Genomic DNA, 19,902 nt, shown 5'->3' with positions numbered 1-19,902 from the left:
TTTGCAAAATGTGTGTGAAGGTGGAGAACCATCTGGGTCTTCTGACTTCTCAACCTCAGCTCCTGCCTTTAAGTGTTCCTCCACCTGTCACATGTGGTCCTTGCTGACCCAGGTGGCATCTGCTTGCTGTTTTCAGGGGCTTCAGACAGTCTCATTCCCCTTGCAAATTCAGCAGAAAGCACTGTCTGTGTCACAGGACACAGCAGCTGAGACCCAGGAAAGGAGTTGGATGCCTTCTGGTTTCTACTCAGCCTCAATTCCCTCATGTGTTTTCTGACCTGATTTCCCCCCCCTCGGGGGCTTGCCACACCAGCTGAAAAAGTTTCCAGGACACAGTCACCTGGTCTGTGTGCTGGAGGTGGCAGGTATGTTCTCGCTGAGCTGGGGCAAGTGAGACAGAAATGTATGTGGTTGGCATGATGTGTAACAAAGAAGGGAGAAAGTCCGGCCTTGCAAGACCTGGGGCAGCAACATTTGTGTCGGGGATAAAGAGACAGGAGAATAAAAAAGAGAGAGAGAAGTTAATGAAGAAGTTGGAGATGCCGGGAAGTGGAAGGTTCTTGCCCTGCATATGTGTTCATTTGAGCTTGTTATTTGGGGAAGTGAAGTTTGCTAGCAAGTTACCTTCTTGAATCAGTTCCTGCCTCCTTTAGAGTCTTGGAAATGTGCTGCCGAGCCAGCATAAGTTGGGGAGAATCACACATCTGAATCACAGCCATAGGTCATTTGGAGAAAAATCAAACAGGCTGGAAATCAGGGTACCAAGGGCCATCTTTGGATGACACTCCATTAATAAGCCAGTGAAAGAGGATGTGCCATTTAGAGTAAAAAATATTAAGTCACTTCAATAACAACAACATTTACTGAGCACTTAGTATGAGCCAGTCCCTGTGCTGAGAGCTAATTGGCATGAATCATTTCATTTCTTTCTTGCAACACCCCTCTGAAGTAGGTACTACTGTTACCTCCAATTCACAGATCGGGACTTGGAGGCCCTCAAGTTTAAGTGACTCACCCACAGTATACAACAACTGAGCAGCACAAGCAGGATTTGAATTCTTCTATTTTTCAAACCTAAGTTCGCAAGCTTCGCTGCTTTACTGCCTGTCTTAATTCAGAAATATTTCTAAAAATTAACACAGCGAGGAGGAGAGATCAATTATTCAGAAGCCTGTAATCTTCTGGAAGACTTGCCAAGATCCTTTGGCTTGACTGCTGTAAGGGAAGGAGTAAGAACCTGTGGGATTTGCACAGCCAGGGGCCGTCCAAAAGTCTTTCGATCTCACCTGTTGGTTTGAAATAATTGCACGCTGTAGAAATCTACAGCCATTTCCCAAGCTTTCTTTTTACCCAGTAGGCTTGGGAGGGTTTCAGGCAGGTAGGCACAATGGACTATTTTTTCTCTCTTGGGCTGGCACCATGAGGTGTGACTGTTGGCTCCACCCTGGCATGCTGGCTGGCACAGGGAGCACCCGGCCTCTTTGAGCCAACAAAAAATTCTCGATGAGCCCGTTTATTAGATGAGCCTAGGTGAGCACAACAGTCTTTGGGCTTAACAAACTCACAGGCAGGAGGTTAAATGAACTCTTTCAGAGGGCCAGGTTAACATTGGGTTCTCTGGAAGAGGTGTTTTACAAAATGGTACCCTGGGACAACAGGTTATTTATGCCCTCTTAGGGCAGTACTTTATACTTAGTATTATCCTGGGCTGCACTCATCACACACTCAAGTTCAATAATAATACCTATTACACTCTCCTGCAAGGGCTATCACTCCTTCTGCATTTTGTAGAATTCCTCATGCACGACAGGGCACAATAAACAGTCAATAATAATGTTTACTATGATAATGATCTTCCAAATGCCTTTCATCTGAGGATCCCAAAGTGCTAGGTAAACACTAATTAGTTAAGCCGCACAATGGCTCTCTGTTTTTACAATACATTTTCCTATTTTATAGAATTTTAAATTGAGACCCAGCAAACTTAAGTGGCTTGTCCGAAGTCATACAGCAGGTTTAAATTAATGATAATGATGATGCTTTGCATTCACACAGCATATGTTTTCTAAAGCAATAAGAGTATGTTGCAAAGATAATTTTCACACCATCCCAGAGGAAGGTGGGTAGCAAGTATTATTAGCTGTTGACTAAATTGGGTAAACTGAGGAGGCAGGGAGGGTAAGTAACTTGGTAAGGATTAGACCGAGGATACGAGTGCCTCCTCTGACTCTCAGGGCAGTGCAGCGTCCCAGACAATCCTCAATTCTCTGAACTGAGGGGTGCATGCCTGCTTTTGCCCTTACGGGAAAGATAGCTACATTCGTGGAAGCAGAGACAGGATGCAGAATGACAGCCATATTTACATCCAGGAACGGGTTTGTTCATAGTCCCGGTGAGAGAGGCAAAAGGGAGGAGATGAGCCACTTCAAGTAAGGATGGCTTGGAAAATGAAGGGAATGGGGGTGGCTGAGGGAGGCTGCCAACACCGCTCTGTTACAGAAACATCTTTACCAACCCAGGGCCCGCCTGAAAGCAGTAGCCTTCAACAGCCTTCTTCTGTGTTTCAGCCTCACGACAGGACTTGCTCCGGTGCAGCTTGGATGATGGGCACAACCCCGTCACTGGCACCTTCGTCTGATGTTACAAGTCCTTGTGAAAGTTCCAGGGACATGCAGTATCTTACCAGCTGTCTCTTACATATTATCAGCTCTTAATCCCACAGCTCCCTATGCTAGGAGGGGCCTGGGAATCTTCTATGTTCAAAAACTTGGTAGCTGGGGATACATTCGCTGCACCTTTTCTTAGCAACATAGCCACATCGAAAAAGATGAAAACATGAATGAAAATATATGAAGATGATAGAGACTTGCCTCCTGCCGGTCTGGCAATGCTTTCTTAGTGAGTGATGATACTCCACCAGGAGGCAAGTCAGACTTTGCTGGGTGGGGGAGGAAACAGGCTGCTGGGTCTTAGGAATTCACAGGGGGATTTGCTGAACCCAGATAGAGCCCTACTCTCTACAAACAAGACACTTGAGATAAGTTTGCTGCCCTACCCCCACCTTGCCTTCTCCAGGCATGTGGATTCTGATTGATGACTAGACCTTGGGCTAATGGGAAGCCTGAAAGGAGGGCGCCAAGCCCTTTTCTGGAATGTGGTCATACATACAAGCACAATGGCAATAAAAAGTCTGAAGTGAAGAACTCACACCAATGCCCACGTCTTCCTACTCTCCTTTTTGACTGTTTCCACTTTCCCTTGCTGCATGGGCAACTTGGAGGTGCAGTGACCGGAAAGAGGGGTGAGCCGCTGGAAGGAATAGTTTAGAAAAGTGTCCTGAATGCACATCATAAGCCTATTCTGCTGTGCGGAAAGGAATGTGCAGAAGACCCTCCCACCCACTGTTACTCTTCACAATGGAGTTGAGAGACTCTGCTGTCAGCTTTAAAGAAGTTAGCTTTAGGTAAGAACTTCACAGAATGCAGCCTTGACTTTCTAAGTATGCCAGCGACCCAGGTCACAGCTTCCCATGTCTACTGTGACATGCTGACTCGTGGGGTGACAGTGCATAAAATCTCGCTGGACTCACAAGGACTGCATCATCCTCTCGAGATGTGCCCTTAACACAGCCTCCCACAAAAGGTTTGCAGCCAGGTCAGACACAGTCCTCAGCATCCATTCGCATGGTTGGCCAGAGTGATTCGCATTATCCAGACACCAAAAGCATTAGTGTGATCTCCTGCGTGCCACTACCGGGTCCTTTGGTTTTATGGCAGCCTTTCAGGTGCATTTTATGTATGTTTGATTCATTTTGTAAATGAAGACACCTGTAGGGCTCCTGTACACATGGGTTCTACTTCACATCCCAGCCTTCCTGTCAGTCAGTCCACCCACAGACACGCTTTCCTCCTGCACAGTCTTTGGGCATCAAGTATCAGAATAGCTTTGAACGGATCATGAATGAGCACTGTCATAATAGCGCTTTAGGACTTGGGGTGGGAAGATGGGAGTTGGGTAAAATTGAAACAAAACCTGACATTTGCAAATTCCTCCAAGATCTCAAAAGCAAAAAGCAGCTGGATTTTTTTTCTCTCTTTTCCCCATCCTCTGGTTTGGCCTCAAACAGCAGAAGTGAAAGATGAAGAATAATCACAAAGGCTTTCTTTGTACTGTTACCTTCTAGACAAGGGAGACAACCTGGGAGACTTTTAACAATTCTAAGAATTCCTGGATGGATTAGATAGGCTCAGGATTCCACCGAGTTTCTGTAAAATGGCCACTGCCCACAGAAACTTACCTCTGGGGAATCACTGGCAGACCTCTTTGAAATGTAACTAAAGAAAGGAAGATGTTCCCTAACTGCTGGTATACACAGACCCAACTTCCAAATGGACACGAAATGAACAAATAAGATCTCTCTTACCCCATCCATGTGGATTCTGATATTAGGCACCAGCCGGAAAGAGCTGGACTGTAGAGCTCTGGGGTTACTCTTGCCTCTCCTGCCGTCCTGCGCGGTCAGCACACCAGGCCTGCGGAAGGAGCCCCCTCTCCCCAAGCTCTGCCCCGAGCGCACACCGTCTAGAAGACGCACGAGCAGCAGGTTGGCTGGCAGTGCCTCGATGCTGCAAAACACCAGGGTCCTGCATTCCGGGCACCTCAGCTCCTTGTGGGCCTTGAAAATCCTCTGGAGACATGGTTTGCAGAAGGTGTGCTGGCAAGGGAGGACTTTGGCCGTGACATCGAGCTTTTCAAAGCACACGGGACACTCCAGAAGATCAAGTAACGTCAAATCATCCATTTTATTTTAACACTCCACTCTTGATCTGGAGGGGCAAAGTCCGCATGGTAGGGTGAGCTGAGCCGAGGGGGCAGATCCAGGTCTATCCTAACGGGAGCTTCAGAATTCCTGCCTGTTTGAATGAGGAAGGAAGAGAGGAAAAAAATGTGACTGCTCAGAGAGGTATATCCCACCTACATGGAGGCAGTGTCTCATAAGGCAGTTTGCAAGCACTTTGTTCCAGCACCCAAGTTTCAAATGACTCATTCTGATTCAGTGCTAGCAGGTATAAGGCTCAACTCCTGCCTGCTGAAGGATCTGAGGGAGCATTCAGCATGGTGACCGACTACTTACTCATTGCCTCTCGGCGTGCAAACAAGAGCAGAGACAAAACGGGCCTGCAGAAGAGCCCTCTCGGCCTCGAAGGGGGTCCCCCCAAGCCCCCGCCGCAGACAGTCAATTTCAGTTCCCACAGCAAGACCCCCATGGAACACAATTTCTGTGAAGCTATCTATTCCTCCTTCTTCCCCTACTTTTATCTGTTATCTGCAGCACATGCAGACAAGTTGTGTAGATAAGTTTATCTGAACCTCCTGCAGATGTAGAATTATTTCCTTCACAGTGCACTTTCCCCCATTATTTTGTTCTAGCACTGCACAAGAAAAACTCTTACTAGAAACGCATTTTCAAATTGTTTGCCTTAAGTACAGGCCAGGGTGCTTGGAAGCTTTTTTTCTTTTTTTCTCCTTCTCTCACTCCCTCCTTCCCTTTCTTTCTTTTTTTCTCCCTCCCTCCCTCCCTTCTTTCTTCCCTGATTATTCTAGCCTCAGAGACGATATTCCACCCACAAGACGACGTCACACAGCCTGTTTAGTTTCTTGGACAATTGTTCTCAGTTCCACCAGAAGCAGATAGGAATTCTGGATTGTGGTCACAACCTGCAAACATCCAGACAGAGCAGTGTATACAGGTGTGCGTGTGTGGTCTGAAAACATCCTTACTCCAGTAACAATTTCCTTTTAAATATCTGAAAAGAAGTCTCCAGTTGAGATAAGTCTCCCCGGAAGAGGTCACCTGTCCCTCACAAGTGCCAAATTTTGGGTGAGCACAATGCCCAGGAGGTTTGGCCGGAGGGTGGGTGGCCCCGCCAATAAGGGAAGCAGACATGACTTACGGGGATGAGTGATGGCGCCGTGCCCTCCTGAGACAACTCTCCAAAGATGTCAGCTCTGGGGAGACGTGAGGGAGGCCACTAACCTTGAGCTTGTAACCCCAGCTGTGTGCAGCTCAGCACAATCCTCTGATCCTCTGCTTGGCCAGGCTTCCTCCAACTGGCTTCCTTTCCCCCAAGAGCGGCTGCCACGCTTTGAAAACTTTAACAACTCTGAGTCTTACTCATTTCAAGGATCGCCTTACTCAGCCTTTGTTAACCCTTTCACCGCCTGGCAGCTAGCAGCAATTTCTGACTTCACTCTGCTGACTGATCCTTCATGTAACTGAGTTGATTTCTGGGAAAAGATTGCAGGGGACAAAATATAAGCCAGCCCCCAAGGCTAAGTATTTACAGTTTATATTTTCACTTTTCTCATTGTCTCTCTTATCCAAGAAGTTGAAACACAGCTCAGGTATAAACATGCCAGGGTGATTGTGTTTATTTTAAACCTTTATAAGGATTTGCTGAAAAGGTCAGACATATTAATGGCAGGCAGCTATAACAAAGATAACCCAGTCACCTAAAAAGTACTGCTCCTTAAAAACCAGAGTCAGTACTTGAATGTGTGGATTTGAGACGGACTTCAGTGGTCTTTTTGCTCAATCTCTTTAAATAAATTTTTTTTTTAATTTTTTTCAACGTTTATTTATTTTGGGACAGAGAGAGACAGAGCATGAACGGGGGAGGGGCAGAGAGAGAGGGAGACACAGAATCGGAAACAGGCTCCAGGCTCTGAGCCATCAGCCCAGAGCCCGACGCGGGGCTCGAACTCACGGACTGCGAGATCGTGACCTGGCTGAAGTCGGACGCTTAACCGACTGCACCACCCAGGCGCCCCTCTTTAAATAAGTTTTTTTAAAAAATCGTATTATGGTAGCACATACACCTCTTTGAAAAATCAATGCACAGAAAGGCTTTGAAAAAGGAAAAGCAATGGTTCCAGACTCTCTCCCTGCCAGTGCCTATTGGAATCTTTTCGCAGCACCACATAATACTTATATTTTCGTTTCTTGATTTACCAATAATAAAGTCACAGAGGTATTCAATAAAGTACATAATAATAATAATAATATTACTGAACACCATAGTAGCCCTTATCTTCACTAAGCACTGTTCTACCTTTACCTGTATTAACTCATTTAATCCTTTTAGCAACCTGGTAATTCACTATACTCTTCTTTACCCTCATTTGCAAAAGAGGAAACTGAGACACAGAGAGGTTAAATAACTCATTCCAGGAGTCACAGCCAGCAAGAGACAGGTGTTCTGTGCTTTTTACTACCATGTCATATGGTGATACAGCTTTAAGGGGAGGAGAGATGGTTGAAGGGAGCTAAACCTCATCTGAGATGGCAGGAAGTCAAAAGATAATGACCCAAACTGACCAATCAACTGCTTTTGCAGGTGAGACAGCTATGCCCACAGAGATCAAGAGATTCCTTGAAGTTGCCCAGTAAGTTAGGTAGAGCTGAGAGAAGAAACTGGTGTTTGTTTTTTTTTTAAACTATATCTTCTCTCTCAACTTAAAGATGACAGTTCTTTACTATGCGGAAAGCACTTAGCCACAACTCCATGGGAAAATCTTAAGAGAGGACCAAGAGGCCTGAGAACGGATGGTGATGGATTACATGTTTTACAAAGTTCTTCCATGTTATTTCTGAAAAGGCAAAGACGCATGGAAGCTCAAAACAGGAGGGGCTTTAGGATGGAGCAGACAAAGTCACATGTCTTCTGAGCACAGACACCAGATTTGAGTACGTGTCAATTTCAGAGACCATTTTCGAGTCTTTTTTCATCTCTCTTTTATGAAGGTTTTTTTGGGCTTCAGTGACATCAAATCCCATTCTGTTGCCTGTCTCCTTCAATAATTTCCACTTTTATAGGTTCTGTGCTCATCAGGAAGCCCCTTGTAGTCTGACACCCTTGTTCCTTGCTCTTTTTCCCACTTGGTAAAGCTGGGCCCTCTGCTCTGTGAGCTGCCCCACAGTGGCCTCACCCTCTAGAAAGGTCTGCTCCAGTGCCAGAACTCCTGCTGCAGGGGTGGGCAACATTTTCCCTCCTTCCCTCTCTTGTTCTTAAACACTCCACCTCCCTTAGATGTCCGTACCTGCACCTACAAGCACATGTACACACATAACTTGCATAAACCTACATATAATCGTAACAGTAACTTTTATGAAGCACTTGCTATATGCCATGGACCAGCGCTAAGACTTCAAACAGATTGCTCATTAAATCCTCCCAACCACCCAATAAGATAGGTGCTGTAACTTTGCCAAGATTGCAGAGTTTACGATCTGAACTCAGGTTGGCCCAATCCCAGGGCCTATAAAGTTATGTGCATGCCGCAAGTATACTGATACATCTTTACTGTTTAAATCCATACACATCTATACATATGTCCAGACTGTACATATCAGCTGATCTCAGATCCACCCTAAGCCAAAATGATATAACCTGTCCAGTCTCATGGCTCCTCTATGTGACTACATAGTCAGTGGTCTCAAGTAACTTCAAACCCTCCCAGCCCTGACAAAACTCAAAAACCCAGTTCCATCCCAGGAAGGCGGGATAGATCCAGTAGGCTGTTCTGCGTTAGCTTATCTGGCAGTTGATGATTCAGCAGAATAGCAACGTGATGGGAGAATGTCAGGCACTAGTGAAGGACAGACAAAGTTTACACTGAGCAGGAGTGGTCTTTTAGCACCTCTCACATCAAACCCTGTAGGTGGTCCCCTATACCACCCACGGATGGGGTTATCTCGGTAGAAACTTTAGAAGCTTTTGAAGAAAGGGGAGACTTTTAAATGGGGATTTCATCCTGGCTTACCCAAATACTACCTTGGCGTCAAATAAGATGAACAAGTAGTTCCTCAAAATAAACAGGTGAATGATGCCTGCCTTCCCAGACTCCAGGCTCAGGCCACCACCTCCACTGCTCCCATCCCATCAACACTCCTTTTTATATTTATACTGTTACATAATGAGTACAGGCTGTACTTTTAAAATACCTGTGTGATATGTTCAGGAGTTTTCTTGCTGCTTATATTTACAAGTATATGTCCATTTATGTGAAAGAAAGAAAGAAAGAAAGAAAGAAAGAAAGAAAGAAAGAAAGAAAGAAAGAAAGCCAATCTGATCATACTGCAACCCTGTTCACCACCTTTTAGTAGGTTCCCACTGACCTTAGGTAATACCCAAATCGCTTTTCTGGTGTGATCTGGCTCCTGCCTACCTCTCCTGCCTCAACTTACCCCACATCTCTCCTTCACTCACCCACACCAGTCCCACTGGCTTTCTCTCTTTACTGAGGAGTTCAAGGTTTTCTGCCATGAGGTATTTGTTGTGCTCTTCTTTCTCTGTGATTCACAGTTGCTAGTTACACTCTTCCTCTCTTCCTACTTACTCTCCCCCACCCTTTGCTTTTTTTACCCCCTCCTCTGCAAGTTTTAGTTTAAATGCCACTTCCTCAGGGAAGCCTTCCTTGATTCTCATGACTAGAGAGTTTATCATCCTGTACTTGTCCTTCATAGCAGTTATCACAATCGTAATTTGGTAATTATGCTTTAATGATTTAATGCCTGATTCCCCAAACAGACAAGCTCCAAGAAAGCAAGGCACTTATGTGTCTTGTCACTGCTCTTTCCCTCAAACCTAACACAGTGACTGGCATGTGGTTGTTTAAACTGATAAGAACAGATACTACACTTGATCTTAGCCAAAAGGCCGAGAAGCGATCATGTGGTTGTTTAATAAATGTTTTTGAATGGTTTATTAATGAATGAATGGTATTCTCAAAAAAAAAAAAAAACGTGTCTGGACAGATGTACAACAAACTGGTTTTTGTGTTTGTTTGTTTGTCTGACTAGGCTCCACGCCCAGTGTGGGGCTTAGAGTCACAACCAGGAGTCATGTGCTCTACTGACTGAGCCAGCCAAGTGCCCGCACCAAACTGTTGATAATCATTTTACCTTGGACACCTCTGGGGAGCCACTTGGAATATTGTTAGGCTTATCTCTTAGTCTAAGAAATTTTTTCAGATTCAGGTATATGCTACCTGGAAGTGTCTTTGCTCAGGACCCTGCCATACATCTCTTGCCTCCTGCCCTGCTGCTTCCCTGATGCTGCTGTATGGGATACCCTCAGGAGCTTGCTATACACCCACATATGCATGATCCAGAAGTGTGGACCACCCTTGACTAATGGGGAATCTATGGATAAACACCTTCCCCTTTCATCTTTTGGAGCACGAAGTTCTGAGATTTCATAACGCTCTTCATAAGGTTCTGTGGGATGAATACCATGCATCCACTGAATGGCTAATGCAGTAATGTACCCCTGTACTGTCTCTTCCTCATTCTCTGTATCACTCCACCATCCCTAACCCTTGCTCTCAAATAAATTGCCCTCAAACAAGCAACCCTTTGTTTCAGGCTAAGATAGTTTCTTTCCAATTTAAAATTAGGTCACAAAAGAAGTATGCCTTTTTTGTCAGATTTACTTATTTATTGGAATTATAATTTTAGAGTTGTGTTATTTTCATTTGGCTGGCTCTTAACTCCTTGGTGGTCTCAGGCTCTTTGCCCTAAAGTTAATCATTTGTAAAGCAATCCATAAACCCACCAAAGGGGTTCAAGCAGTTAGAAATCTAAAGCATTGTAACAGAAGGGGTCAGGAGGACTTTCTTGACTTACTGGACTCTCTATGGCAGAGGCCAAGTTTTGTACTTCTTCGCCATCTTTCCTCAGTACCTAGTATAAATGTGGAAATGTTTTCAATATTTAAACGAAACTTCATTTTAATGTTCCTCTGATGCTAGGTTTGCCTCTGTGAAACCTTTGGAAGTATCCAAGGAGAGGAATTATTGGAGGAAAATGGGAAGCTTTCCAGTAGTGGAAAAATGGAGGAAAGCAGAATGGCAGAGGTTGAATGCCTATTAGATATTCTTTCCTTCTTTGAAAGATGCAGGCCCCAAATGAAGTTGATTGTGAAATTTCCTCCCCAATCAGGAGGATGTCAGTAGGTGAGCAGTGTACTTTAGGGTATTGGTATGCAATCACTAGACCCACAGTCAAATGACCCAAACTTCTAGCAAAGAGAACTCCAACCGACATTTTATAGAGATGACTTAAGGTCCTTAAGTTTAACGAGAAACCAGCAGTCAAGAGTATGGCTTTAAAGTCTAATAGACCTACTTTGAATCTCAGCTCTGCCAGTTACTAGTTGGAACACTTGGTCAAATTACTCCATTCCTCTGTTCCTTGAATTCCTTATGTATAAAATGAGGTTACTAATAGAGCCTATCTCATTGGGTTGTTCTGAGAAGTCAGTGAAATGATGCATACAATAAATGCTTAATAGATGTAGGATTCTTTTTATCTTCTTTTTTTGCAGGCAGATCCTATAAGAAAACCAAAAATCAGATGGTTCTCCTCTAATCCAAACTAAACCCAAAGAAGAATATGCCAAAACATGTGGTTGGTCAGTTCTTTACGGACCAAGATGCTCTAACCCTGTATATCCCTAACTTCAGTCATTTGCATCCTATTCTTTATGCTGTTTACCATAGACACACATCGAGGCTTTCTCTTTGACATAATCAGAAGAGTGAAGGAGAAATTAGTAACTTCCTTACTGTGTGATTTTGTGTTAAACATTTTCTGTTGGGGTAACCCAGGCTTTGGGATACTCTCTTCTGTGTATTCTAAACAAATTACAAGCACTGTGAAGAACCAAAAGAAGGACAGAGCCCTACCCATTTTATGTACCATAAATCGTAGTTCACCATTTGCACACCTGGGGAGGGATTCTTACTTATAGTTCTTCATCTTCATTTTTTTTTTAAATTTTTTTTTCAACGTTTATTTATTTTGGGGACAGAGAGAGACAGAGCATGAACGGGGGAGGGGCAGAGAGAGAGGGAGACACAGAATCGGAAACAGGCTCCAGGCTCCGAGCCATCAGCCCAGAGCCCGACGCGGGGCTCGAACACACGGACCGCGAGATCGTGACCTGGCTGAAGTCGGACACTTAACCGACTGCGCCACCCAGGCGCCCCTCATCTTCATTTTTAATAGAAGACATTAATCTACTTTTTAATTTTTTAAATGTTAGTTTTGAGAGAGGGGGAAAGAGAGAGAAAAAGGGGGGGGAGGGAGAGGAGAGAGGATCTGAAGTGGGTTCTGCACTAACAGCAGAGAGCCCAATGTGGGGCTTGAATCCACGAACCATGAGATCATGGCCTGAGCTGAAATCAAGAGTTGGATGCTTAGCCAACTGAGCCACCCAGGTACCCTGAAGACAGTAATCTAATAAACACAGTTGCATTTCTTCCTCTAAATGATTAGAAGGGAATCCTAAAGGCAATTGTGCAAGAAGGGAAAGTAGGAAAGTAAGTAAGAATGCATCTTACCATTCTGTTAATATTAAAATTCAGCTGGTCAGGGGCACCTGGGTGGCTCAGTCGGTTGAGCGTCCGACTTCAGCTCAGGTCACGATCTCACGGTTTGTGGGTTTGAGCCCCAAGTCGGGCTCTGTGCTGACAGCTCAGAGCCTGGATCCTGCTTCAGATACTGTGTCTCCCTCTCTCTGCCCACCCCCCAACCCCCAACTCACACTCTGTCTCTCTTTCCTTCAAAAGTAAATAAACATTAAAAAAATTAAAAAAAAATTCAGCTGGTCAAATCCAAGTAAAATCTGTAGTAACTTATTGTATTGTGCCAATGTCAATTTCCTAGTTTTCATACTGTATTATATATAAGATATTACCACTTTATATATAGAAGCTGGTTAAAGGATGTAAGGGACTTCTCTGTACCATTTTTGCAACTTCTTATGTTCATAATTATTTCAAAATAAAAAGTTAAACAAAAAAAGAAAAAAGGAAACAAGTAAAAAAGATATACTCAAAACCCTGTAAATATGTCCCTACCCTTTGACCCTAAAATAGTACTTCTAGAAGTATATACTAATGTAAATAAATTTATACCCCAGTATGTTCCTCATATAATCACTTTTAATAGTGAAACGTTAAAAACATTCTTAATGTTCAACAGGGGAGTGTGTAAACAGTATATATATACATATGTGTGTGTGTATACTATCAAATATACATATACTATCGAGTATATATATATATATATATATATTTGATATATACTATCAAAAATGATAGTGGAGATGTATATTTATTTTAAAGTTAATTTATTTATTTTGAGAGAGACAGAGAGATGCAAGCAGGGGAGGGGCAGAGAGAGAGGGGAACAGAGGATATGAAGCAGGTTCCACACTGACAGCAGAGAGCCCAACGTGGGCTTCAAGTCACGAACTGTGGGATCATGACCTGGGCCAAAGTTAGACCCTTAACTGACTGAGCCACCCAGGCGCCCCTGGGGAGATGTATATTTAATGACATAAAGGACATTCATAATGAACTAAATACAGAAATTTATAAGCGGTATGAGCCTAACTTATTTAAGAATAATACATAAATATATAATATTGAGACTAGAGGAATGTATGCAAAACCATCAGCAACAATTATTTCTGGCTTCTAGACTTATTAGTTGATTTAAATTTTTTCCATTTTGTTCATGTGTTTTTCTAATTTTTCTACAATGAGCATATGTTACTGGTGTAAAATTTTCAAAGATAATTAAGATGGCTGAAATCACTTTAGCTTTACTAAAACATTTACAACAGGGAGAGTTAAATCCAGTAACACTAATACCCTATGCATTACCATTGATAACACAGCCATTAAAAAGAAAAATAAATGACAAAGCTCCGAAACTGCTGTATGTAGATGCTAAGCCATAACAGATACTGTGCCTTACAAAGGGAAAGGGCTATGATCACTCCTAACCGGTCTTCCTCCTCTTCCTTTACTGTTTCCTTTCTGATGAAATCAGTAAATGTTTTGATTCAAAACCATGAGCAGGATGCAACCTTAATTCTTATTAAACTCAGGGCAAGTCTGTGCAAAAGCTGACAGTTTGCCTAGGCTATTGGGTAACCACAATCTTACACTTTTGATCACAGGTGGGAAAGTTGCAAAACTGAGTAATCCCCTAAATACCCTGATTAGTCCTAGATGTCTCTCTTCATAGATGGGGTCTGCTATGATAACAAATACATGAGAAGAAAATGTCTTTTTTTTTTAAGAATTAGAATAATTTTCCTATAACTGACTATAAACATTTGTCAAATCAATTAGACATTTCTTGAGCCCTGCGATGGTGTTAATTATATATTAATTATATAATATTATGTTATTTACTCACTTGGCCTTATAAATTGTATCTCTCTTCCACATAATCTCTGTTCCATAGTGCTGGAACCATCTCTGTATTGTTCATTTGTGCCTGACTCTCTAAGTGCTTAATAAATATTTGCTGAGTGATGAGGACGACTCATTTGTGTTTGGAATTCTTAGTGCATTCCTAGGGAGAAAGCCTGGGAATGCTTTGGAAACCCACCTCCAGTATTAACAATTCTGTGACCCTGGGTATTAAACAGCTTAAGCCTCATCCATAAAAGTGCTCTCAGTAATAAGTACTTCTCAGGCTTGCGGTAAGGAATACGCTTCCTAACATGTATTGGTACCACTTAGAAAAGTGTCTGGTGCGTAAAAGTTGCTTGAACGATACTTGTTGACGATATCTGAATTCATCTTTTTGTCCTGTGATTTACCTTTTTTCTGTGATTGCTTCTAACTTAATATGGTGGTTAAGAGCAGAAACTCTGGAGTCAGAAGGTCTGTGTCATCTTATTAAATAACAGTGTGACCTATAGCAAGTTGATTAAACACTCTGTACTTGGTTTTCTCATCTGTAAAACGGGGATGATAATAATAGCACTTACTCCATAGGATTATTGTGAGCATGTAGTGAGAAAATGCTCATAAAATGCTTCAAAGAGTGTGACAGAGAGTAAGTGCTCAGTAAAGGTCAGCTATTATTCTCTTACCAGGCCTCTTATTATCTGTCGTTTTGCATCTAAAGTATAGTTTCAAACTGAGCCCAACTCCTGGTTTCTTTTCCTGAAGGAGTTATTCATTCCGATTTAGCCATGATATGAAAGTCAACTCAGAGTAGCTGCCTAGAGGCTTATATGGTTTGGGGCACTGCAGCACCCTGCAGAACTTTCAGAGGGGGTGGGGCTGGCTATTATGCTGGAATAAATAATAACAATTAACATTATTTTGTGCCAGATTCTGTGCGAAGAACTATAACCCTATTATTACTCCCATCTTCATAGATGAGGAAACAAGCATAGAGACAGCATTGCCCTTGACAGTGCTTGGGGAAGTCAGGCTTGATGCCCAGGCAGTCTGCACTTCTAACCTTCAAGACATCCCATGTGCTGCATTTATCGTAAAAAAGAGGCTATTTTAATCAATACTGTATTGCAATTTTGACTGCAGATTTTTATCTTTACTTCCATTCAGAAGAACCCAAACCTTGGAAATATAAGCGGCCTGCACACAGTAACATCAGGTTAATCTACTAGAAACAGAAAGGGAAATAAGCCTGAAATACAAACAGAAGGAATATCAGAGGGTACTTCCTATTTATTTATTTATTTATTTATTTATTTATTTATTTATTTTAATGTTTATTTTTGAGAGAGAGAGAGAAAGAGAGGGAAGGAGACAGCATGTGAGTGAGTGGGACAGGGGCGAAGAGAGAGAGCGAAACACAGAATCAGAAGTAGGTTCCAGGCTCTGAGCTGTCAGCAAAGTCCAACGCGGGGCTCAAATTCACAGACCGCGAGATCATGACCTGAGCAAAAGTCTGAACGCTCAATGAACTGAGCCACCCAGGCGCATCGGGGGGGGGGGGGTACTTCCTTTTTAGATACAATAATAAGAAATGCCAAGAAAACTAAATCAAAACTGGTCAAATATACTGATTTATTATTTTACCCAAATATATTTGGATAAAAGTTTGATTTTTAATAACAAATGAAAAATCTCATAAATATAACTAGAGCTGTTAGCTCATTTTGTTTTTCAGGCCCCAATTTATGACAGAATTAATTTGTCAGCCAGAATCCTAATATATATTTGTCCTGTGAGGTCTAGTTCTCCATTCACAGTATTATCTCTGTAGTCGTTAGCCAGGGGTAGAGTAGGAGTATACGGGTATGGGTGTTGAAGAAGAGGGCTCCAATGGTGGACATTTCATCTCTCGATGCCACTCTTGAACCTCAACCACTCCTTATCCCTTGCTTTGGGCTAAAAAAAGTCTTAGATTCTAAACCAACTTCAGCATATTGGCATTATCTATTAACATTTTATACGTGCGTCCCTTTGACTCAGTAATTTCCCATTTAGAAGTTGATTCAAGAGAAATGCCCACAAGATATGCAGAGTTACAAACAAGGACATTTATTGTTACACTGTTTGTAACTGAAGACAAACGGAGCTGACCCAAATATCCAGCAGGAAGAGACTGTGCATGTACCATAATGTAGTCATAACAGAGGAACAAATAGGTAGAGTTGTGTATATTGACATGCATATAATGGAAAAGAAGATGGTAGGCGGTGCTCATATTATTCACAATATTATAGAAGGGCTTCGTAAGGAGAGACATTACAAACTCAGATGCATAAGGGGGCCAGACTGGTTTTATAAACGGGTCAGGTGGGGACTGTGACAACCTTGAAAGCACACTCTATGTGAAACCAACTGACACCACTCAGCCTCAGCTATTCTTTGCTAATGGGTTGACAGAACTTGGATTCTCCCAGAAAATCTATACATCATGGTCCTGTTCATGCTACTTTGTGATAGTCTATTTACCTCTCTTCCACCTTGAAAGCTCCACGAAACTATTTCAGTTACATGAACCTCCTGATTTTTATTTTGTGGCAACCATTAGAAATATTAAAAAACATATATTCTAAGTGGTCATCTGCAAACTAGATGTGTCTTGCAGGCTCACTGCCCATCAACCTCTAAAATACTCTTACCAATGGCCCTCTCTGGGGAATCATGTTTTGGGCCATTATCAGAGTGGGGTCTTTCACTGTACCATCTATACATTGCTTTATATTTGAGGGTGTTTGGGTTTGTTTGTTTAACCATGGCAAGAACCAGTTTATTGGTCCAGGAGAGAGGCAAAGGATGTATACAATGAAGAGTGAGGGCTCAGGCCTCCCCAGTGACCTAGAAATTCATTCCTCTACCAGGTCCTGGAGGCAGGCCTTGTATCAGTGGAGGAGAGGGAGAGTGGGTGGCTGTTGGAAATATGGGGTCCACAGCGTTCTCCAGTAAGGAGGCACCCCCTAATAGGTCCATGTCTAACAGGGCCCTGAGTCACGTGGGAACAACCGTGAGCATCACAAGCCTCTTGATCCACACCTGGTCCTGGGGCCATGACTTCCCCGTGAAGAAACAGAGCGTATAGCTTGGGGAGTGTCCACTTCCTTGGATGAAGACAATCAGATCTGCCAGGAAAGGGCCGTGGTCAAACATGCTTCCTTACTTGTTCCTAGTGACCTCACCATTGGCCTGTGACCACTACCTGGAAGGAGCTTCTCACTCACAGCCCAGCTGATCTGGCTGGCAATGCCCCAGCCTCTGTGGCCAGAGCTTTTGGCTTGCCCTCCACAGAACCAGCTTCTCCTCCCCACCCACCCTGCCCTCAGGGAGCCCAGCACAAGCCTCACCTGGCAGGTCATGGCCCCATCAAGGGCACCCCAGGTCCGGCAGTCTTATTAGCTGCCCAGGCCATGTCCTATCCCCTGCTTCTGACCCCACCAACCAAGGGCTCCTAGGGCAGAAGACAGTCGGTGGAAGACATGGGGGCCAGGGGAGAAGGCGGTAAAAGGTGGAACTTTCACTCTGAGCAGCTGCAGCAGCGACAGCAGGGGGAGACTTTGAAGTGTAGAGGGCCCATCGCCCTGGCCCCGGCCCCTCCTGGCACTCACCTTCCTCGGGCTCCAACAGCCTCCTCAGGTGGGTTTTCAGTGGGTTCCGAGTTTGAGCAAACATCAGAGATGCCCAAGTTGGGGCTCAGCAAGAACTGAGGGTGGTGCTCAGGGGCCACAGGTAGGCCCGAAGGCCTCGCATCTGGGAATGGGGCCAAGACCATGTCACTCAGCAACTCTTCCAGAATGTTCTGCGGGGTAGCACAGGTACTGCTCTGCCCTTGTTGTCTGGAGAGGTATCTGGTTCAGGAAAGTCCCCAACTCCTGAGGTGACGAACTTGAAGAACTGGCCCGCGGGTCCTGGGGGTCCTCACTGGGTCCTCGGCTGAAGACTGCGCTCTCTTCCGGGGGAGGGCGGACCGGAAACTCCTTTTCCGGGGCGAAGGGTCAGCGTGCAGGCTCTGCGTGTCTCATCTGGGTCGGGGCCGGGAAGAGGCGAAGTCTCCCAGCCCAGGGCCCTGCAGTCAGCGGGGCACCCAGGAGGTGCGGATGTGGACGCTCCTGCGGCCCCGGACCCGCCAGCGCCCCTCCCCCCTCCCCGGCCGCGCCTCAGCCAGGTAGGATCCTCGGCCTTCCCCACGTGGGGGTGGGGGTGGGGTTGGGGGGCAGGGCGGGGCGGGGGGGGGGCTGGCCCACCCAGGTCTCTCGACTCCCGGCACCTCTCCGAGTCGTAGGTGTGCACCCCCTTACCCGCTGCAGAGCTCTAGCGCGGTGGGGCTTTCTTGTCTATCTATTGCTTGTATAATAGTCTACACGTGTATAACAAAAAAAATACGAATGCCGAGAGCACATTTACACTGGCCTATACTAACAAGGTCTGAACCAAAGGGAGTTTCCAGATTAGTTCAGACTAAAAGCAGTTTCAGGAATTTGACCTAGCTTTGGTTGTGTTACCGACCTCAAGAGTCTTGAATTGGGGGTGGGGGGCCACCTGGATGGCTCGGTGGGTTGAGCGTTGGAGTTCGGCTGGGGTTAGGATCGCCTGGTTGGTGAGTTCCAGCTCCGCATCTGCTTGCTGCTGTCAGCGCACAGCCTGCTTTGGATCTTCTGTCCCCCTCCCTTGTGTCCCTTCCCCTGCATGCATTCTCTCTCAAAAATAAACATTTGGAAAAGAAAAAAAAAATGGGGGGCGTCTGGGTGGCTCAGTCCATTAAGCGTCTGATTTTGGTTCAGGTCATGATCTCACGGTTAGTGAGTTTGAGCCCCACATTGGGTCCCATGCTGACATTTCAGAGCCTGGAGCCAGATTGGGATTCTGTGTCCCCCTCTCTTTCTGCCCCCCCCCCCCCCCACTTACCCATTCTAGCTCTCTCTCTGGCTCTCAAAAATAAACATTTACACTTGATCTTAGCCAAAAGGCCAAGAAACGATCAAAAATAAACATTTAAAAATTAAAAAAAAAAGAAAAAAAAAAGAATCTTGATTTGATGGATACCCCTGGGCTCATCTAGATACATCTAGATAATGATAATGGGCTTATCTAGATAATATTTTGGACTAGGGTTTCTGTGGCCTTGAGATACTTCTGACTATGTTGGACTATATGAGTTTCTGGGGGTGAAAGTAGCATCTTAAGGATATACTGAGAGGACAATCACATCTCTCATTTCCAAGGTGTATCCTGAGCTTGTGGGAAAATGAATAAGGGATCATCATTCATTAATTTACTCATTCACTCGTTCATTCCACAAAGATGCTTTGGGTGTTTACCATGCACCTGTTTGGCTTTGGGCCACAGATGCCTTCATGGAGCTTGCGTCGTTGAAAGTGTTACCAAAGTAAATAGACGATCACAAAATAGGGTGAAAAGTAGTGTCGTGAGGGCCAGCACACCGTGTCGTGAAGACACCCCCCTGGAAATCCCTAAAAAGGTGGCACCTGGGCTGAATTTTGGGGGATAAGCCGGAGTTGGAGTCAGCCTGGTAAAGAAGAGGAGGTGGGGATTCCAGGTGGAGAGACCCACAGGTGTGAA

General features: G+C 44.4%; 1 protein-coding gene and 2 pseudogenes across 10 annotated transcripts in view; all 3 read right to left on the bottom strand.

The window, feature by feature from the left end:
* The window catches only part of SH3RF2 (SH3 domain containing ring finger 2), a 126,477-nt gene extending 120,315 nt beyond the window's left edge, over window positions 1–6,162 (bottom strand). For 6 of the 10 annotated variants that reach the window (XM_043590101.1, XM_043590121.1, XM_043590140.1 and 3 more), the window contains exons 1-2: window positions 5,955–6,150; window positions 4,424–4,913 (exon numbers count right to left, since the gene is read on the bottom strand). In XM_043590101.1, coding sequence (XP_043446036.1) covers window positions 4,424–4,801 — 378 coding nt within the window. In that variant the 5' untranslated portion in view covers window positions 4,802–4,913; window positions 5,955–6,150. Of the gene's footprint in view, window positions 1–4,423; window positions 4,914–5,954 lie in introns of all 10 variants that reach the window. The other 4 variants (XM_043590111.1, XM_043590129.1, XM_043590184.1 and 1 more) reach the window with 2 other exon arrangements.
* A 3,362-nt stretch (window positions 6,163–9,524) lies between these two features.
* LOC122496895 lies at window positions 9,525–9,731 on the bottom strand (annotated as a pseudogene).
* A 7,291-nt stretch (window positions 9,732–17,022) lies between these two features.
* Window positions 17,023–18,240, bottom strand: LOC122488583 (annotated as a pseudogene).
* Window positions 18,241–19,902: the final 1,662 nt, after the last annotated feature.

Source organism: Prionailurus bengalensis, chromosome A1 (assembly GCF_016509475.1).
Source record: "Prionailurus bengalensis isolate Pbe53 chromosome A1, Fcat_Pben_1.1_paternal_pri, whole genome shotgun sequence".
In the NCBI taxonomy this organism is placed as follows: domain Eukaryota; kingdom Metazoa; phylum Chordata; class Mammalia; order Carnivora; family Felidae; genus Prionailurus; species Prionailurus bengalensis.
The sequence above is the reverse complement of the archived record's forward strand: the minus strand, read 5'-3'. Positions and strand labels throughout refer to the sequence as shown.